The sequence below is a fragment of the Diuraphis noxia genome, unplaced genomic scaffold (genome assembly GCF_037042655.1).
Source record: "Diuraphis noxia isolate RWA-SAM2 unplaced genomic scaffold, SU_Dnox_SAM2 contig0004, whole genome shotgun sequence".
Lineage (NCBI taxonomy): Eukaryota > Metazoa > Arthropoda > Insecta > Hemiptera > Aphididae > Diuraphis > Diuraphis noxia.
Genome location: NW_028301714.1, coordinates 51117414 through 51123565, shown reverse-complemented (window position 1 = coordinate 51123565; position 6152 = coordinate 51117414). Strand labels below are relative to the sequence as shown.

Here is a 6152-nt window from a genome sequence, read left to right as displayed (position 1 = left end):
AACAATAAAATATACACTAATGGCACAGACTATATGAAAAGTAGTAGTAGTAGTATTCATATAGTCTGTGGCCTGTGCTAATGGTGTATTCAAGGTGGATTTATTTATTTGAATATTTATTTATATTTATATTTATATATTTATATTTATTTATTTATATATTTATTTACACCTTGGGTGTATTCTATAATTAATTCTCTGTGTTATCATTTTATCAATATTATTATATTATTACCATTGATTAAATATATTTAAGTACCCGTGATTTAATCAATGTTATTACGTTACATTATCACATAATATGATTATTTATATATATATATGTATGTATAATAAACTATATTTGTGTATTTTGTATTTAGTATTAATTATATTTTCTATTCGTCGATACTCGGCGTCTCGGTCAAGTTTGAAGTTGTACAAGTACCATAGATTAAAGAATAGTACCGAAGTAGCGAATTACCCGTTCTTCGGTCATGGCTCATCAGTGATCACTGATCAGTACTGCCAGTACTGCTGTACTCGTCACCGATCAGCCAACAGACGGCAGTAGTGTAGCACTTGCAAATTGCAATACGAATACGCCAGTCGCCAATATCTCTTGCGTGTTGGTGTTGTGCTGTTCAACAACTGTTTACTGTTGTAGTCTTGTAGACTTTGTTTTGTAGTGTTGTGCCATTGCCTAATGCCTATTGAAGTTCACTATAGCATCTACTTATTACGATTTAATCATATTAATAGCCTTTTATAATAACACATCGTAACTACCTTATTTAAATTAACAGTTTTACATTGATTTAGGCTAAAATTTGTTATATTTTTAATATTTACACTACTTTTGTCAATATTGTATTAAATATATTCAATTTAAAATGGGTAAACAAGAAAATATTTTTTTGTTTGTGCCAAATTTAATTGGTAAGTTATTATGGATTATTACCAACATAGAATCAATATAAACTAATTAGCAATTTTAATCCCAATTCACCAACACGGATGACATATTGTGTTGTACTTACTTATAAATTCCATAGATCTCATATTTTGTAATAACTTATAAATATATATCATAATAATTACTATACAATTGTATCCAATCGAGAAATATTTCCTTCAAAAAAATTATTTTCAAATAATATGTACCTTTTAGGTACTAGGTACCTATTATTTTTTAATTATAAATATATATTTATATATTATTATTAAAGTTATACATTTCATTTAGGTTTAAAATTATATATAAACAATTTGTAGGTTTATTTAGTTTTTTCTTGATTCTATAGGATATGCCAGAATAATTCTAGCAGTCATATCAATTTACTTTATGCCAACCAATTACAAAGTTGCGTGCAGTTGTTATGTGATAAGTGCACTATTGGATGCTTTTGATGGTCATGCAGCTCGAGCATTTAATCAAAGTAAGAATACCACAGAAGTTTAATAACTAACATACAATCAGTTTATAGTTAGCATACTGTTACTATTTACTGTTTGTAATTATTAATAGATTCAAAATGTTAAATATGAATTTTCCTTAGTCTAAAAATATATATTTCTTTTAGTGTATTATATAATCCTTAATGTCCCTTATGATGTAAGTGAGTGTTTTCTTTTAGGTACCAAGTTTGGGGCTATACTAGATCAACTAACTGACCGCTGTGGAACAATGAGCTTATGTATTGCATTGTCTAATTTTTATCCAAAATATATGTTTTTGTTCCAACTTAGCTGTATTATTGATATTGCTTGTCACTGGATCTATTTGCACTCGTAAGTCGTAATACATATGGAATTATAAGTTCATATTTTCATGGATATAATTCAGTTAATTTGTTTTTAATAGATCAATTTTGCAAGGTAAAACTAGCCATAAATTTGTAGATATGTCTGGAAATCCGATAATGAAATGTTATTATACATCAAAACCGGTACTGTTTTTCATGTGTGCAGGAAATGAACTATTTTTTGCATCATTATATTTATGTCATTTTATTACAGGACCAATAAGTAAGGACTAATGAAATAAAACACAAGTTATATGAATTGTAACATTTTTTTTTTTTTTAGTTGCAGGTCATGGTTTATTTAAATTATTGTGCTGGTTTTCAAGTCCTATAATGCTTGTTAAAACATTCATATCATTAATTCATTGTTATGTGGCTAGTATAAATTTGTCTATTATTGATATGAACGAACGTCAACAAAAGCAATAAGCTTTAGTATATAAAACTATATATATATATATAAAAAAAAAGATTATGATATAGTTTAAATATTAATACACTAGTGTGTTATATTTTTAAGCATTCCATTTTCATAATACTACTCTATTTATTGGTTCCTTTTATTGTAGCAATTCAGATATGTTCTTATAAATTATTAAAATGTTTGGTTTCTAGTCATTGTTTTAAATGTATTAATTTTACATTTATCTATTATAATTCTTTTGTCATAGTAAACATCAGCTTAATTTAATTGTCTACTTATTTTTTCTTTCAATTATTATGTGTTTTAATGGAAGTGTATTCCATCATTAATAAATTGTAGTTAATATTCCTAATTGTTTTTATTCACTAAATAAATGAATATACTAAAAATATGCATTATTACTTACTGATGTTGTTTTTTTAAATTTAAATATATTCAATCTGATTACTATAAAAAACAATTAGGGCCATTCTCTCAATATCCGATTAAAGTTAATGGACACTTAACTGGCAGAATTCTGCCGGTAAAAATCCCGCTAACTGTCGGTTAGCCGTTAACGAATACTTAACCGAACATTTTAAGAACCGGCCTTAATGTTATAGTTAAATATTTTTACTTTACTATATAATCCAATTTTAAAGAATGTGAATCAGTTTATAACTTACCTTGATTTATTAAATCATTAGTTATGGTATCACAATATATATTATTTAATTTGTTACTTTATTAGCATAAAACGAATGGTTTAAAAATATGTCATCAACATGACTTATTAGTTATTATTCCACCAATATAATGTTAGAAAAATTAAAAAAAGTTTAATTACTTCATTATTTTTTTATTTTTTAGGGATCTTTTTGCAGATCTATAAATTTTCTTACTCAAATATTAATTTTCTCTTTTTGTTCCAAAACTACTACCAGTATACTATATTTACTATCTAATATATATTTTTTACTGCTCATGTTAGGATAAAAATATTAAGAACTTATCATACTTTTAGTATAGAATTTAAAATTCATCATATATTCAAGTTATAAAAATTATTATTTAGGTAAATTTTATAGGTAATTTAAAATCTCAAATAAGAAAATGTAATTAGTATTTATAATTTATACACAAAACATTTGTATTAATATAATGGATAGAGAATATTTGTATAGGTAATTATTGGCTATCACAACTACTTACTTTTCTTTACGTTGTGTAATTTAAAAAAAGTGAATTAAAAATTAGGTACCGGTTCAATATACCACCTACACACTGATTTAAGGTCCAATTTGTGACCTACATCATAAATGTAAAATACAAATAATTTTAACCAATTGGTTAACCTTTTTTTTATTCCACTTCTCAGTGTAACTAAAGTTGAGAACTAAATTAACCCAGAACCACACTATTTTCATTATTTCACATAAAGATAGCTGACTATTACAACGGTCGTTAAGATCCGTAAAGGTAAAAAACTAATTTTCTTTTCAAATTGATTGTTAAGTCTGGTAACTCCGTTTTGTACATCATAATTAGGGCTCGGATTTAAATGCCCTAAAAATATCAAAAAAATGCATTTATGACCTAAAAACTCTAAAAAATGCCCTAAAAATATCAAAAAATTCATTATTTATTAAACGCACTCCACCGATATAATATTATCGCTCGATAAGAAAATAATCCGATAAAAGTTTAGTTGTGTGCAATAATATCGGCTAATTGGATGGTGTGACATAAAGGTTGTAAAAACCGGAAAACCTGATGTTAAATTAGTTAAAATAGTTCAAAATGAAAATAATTTTTATTACGTAGTACTATATTACTATGTAGTACTTATATTTCAATGAGGTCAATTTTTTTAGTCATAATACGACAAATAGGTAAAAAATGTACTAAAAAATTAAAAAATGCATTAAAAGCGTCAAAAAATGCCCCAAAAAATGATTGTGGTTAGATTACGAAGTACTTGAAACATATTTGTAGCTTGGAAAGCATCGCGTAAGATATCCCCAAAAAAAGATGCAAATGCATTGAAATCCGAGCCCTAATCATAATGTTACAATTTTTTTCATAGTTCCATCAGAATTTGGTTTTTTATTATTTCTTAAATATTCCACAAGTAGGCCATTACATACAACACAGTCTTTCATCTTTATACAAGTAATCGGATTATCCGCGAGTAATAACCTTTAGTCTTTTAAATATTGAACACATGTAACTTCATATGTGCCTATACATAGCCATAATATATAGGTGACTAATAGTAGATGTCATGTTGAGTCAAAACATAAAATTCGCATGCATAAAATAAAACTAACACGAAAATTCACAAAATGTGTGCACTTGAATGAATTCGGAACTATTATACTGACTATAAGGACAGTATATACAATTAATGATTGTAAGTGTTGGACTGTTGGACAACAATAATTAAATATTATAATAAAATGCCCATAATGACAGTATACGGCTAACCGTGATAAAGAAACTTGTTGATTAAAACAATGTTACTGGTAGGTAGGTCGAGTAACAGTATATATAGGTCGCATACTGAACCATTACCAAAAATTATTTTTAAATATTGAAATTACAAATATTATCAAAAAAATTAGAAATTAAATTCATAATTAATTATTAACTCAAGAAGAAAAATGTTCAGCCATGCAATTTAAAATGCCTCTAAATAGATTATCTTGCTTTTGAAGCCACACAAATTCAATCAAATAAATGTCCGGATGTTGATGAGCTGTATCTCTATATTTCTTGTTGCACCATTTAGAAGATCTCCAAAAACTTTCAGCATTATTTATTTGAATTCCAGTTTGCATATCAACAAAATTGTAAGAATGATTAAATGGTTTAACCCAAAATTCTGTAGTTTATCTGTTCCATAAGTCATAACTCATAACCACTCCGAAAATCAGAACAAATAGTTGTACATTGGTTTATAATATTGTCTTTTATTGCTTTTGTATAAACAATCCTATTCTTAACTTCGACTAAAAAACCATTTTTTAAGGCACCAATTTTCACGTCATGAGTTTGAATCTAGGACAAAATATTTAAATTTATCTGTTTTTACGTAAATTAATAGATTACACTTTACTTTCTAATAAAATTAACTCAAATATCAAATTATTTAATTATAAAAATATACTTAATATATAATAATTATATAAATATAATTAATATATTATATAATACACCTATAAATTACGTTAGTTGTAATAATATCACAAAATATACTGCACACACATTAGTCAAACCCCTGCGTTGAATTTTTAATTGTTGTTGATATATTTCTATATATATTATATATTAATTACAATATAATATAATATTAACAAAACTCGCCAAGCGGCCAAGCTTAGCTCATGGATCGACGCGCAGTATACATACACGCACATTTCTTTTTTAAAAATTTTTAAATTTTTAGAAAATAGTGTAGGTAGTCATTTTTTTATCAAATTATTCCTGTATTCATAAAAACAAATTGTTTTACATTTTATTTTATTATATTATTTAACTATTTGACTAATGTTTGTGTAGTATATTTTGTGATATTATTATAATATTAACGTAATTTATATATTTAGCCCATTTAGGAGTTAATTTTATTAGAAAGTAAAGTGTAATCTACTAATTTACGTAAAATTTGGATATTTTGACCGTTGGATTTTTTGTCCTTGGATATTTTGACCGATTGCCCATGAGTTTATAGGCTCAAAACATATACTTCTCACATATAATTATTCCAATTATCAGTACTATCATCGCACATATTATTTTATTAATGTCTGTATTTGACACCATTTTAAAGAACTCATTTCTTCTATCTAAAAATTCATAAAACGTAAAACGCATACAAATTAAATTACCACTGCCTACAAACCAATTACCGTCTACCGACACTTTCTTTTGGCATAATTTAATTATAAATTTCCAAAATATTT

The 6152-nt window shown here is 25.8% G+C and overlaps 1 protein-coding gene across 1 annotated transcript; it reads left to right on the top strand.

The window, feature by feature from the left end:
• The first annotated feature begins 346 nt into the window (after positions 1-346).
• On the top strand, positions 347-2609 carry Pis (phosphatidylinositol synthase). The gene is made up of 5 exons (XM_015515647.2): positions 347-918; positions 1284-1418; positions 1617-1770; positions 1844-2007; positions 2068-2609. The coding sequence occupies exons 1-5, from the start codon at positions 873-875 to the stop codon at positions 2211-2213; spliced, it is 645 nt and encodes a 214-aa protein (XP_015371133.2). The 5' UTR covers positions 347-872; the 3' UTR covers positions 2214-2609.
• The last annotated feature ends 3543 nt before the right edge of the window (positions 2610-6152 follow it).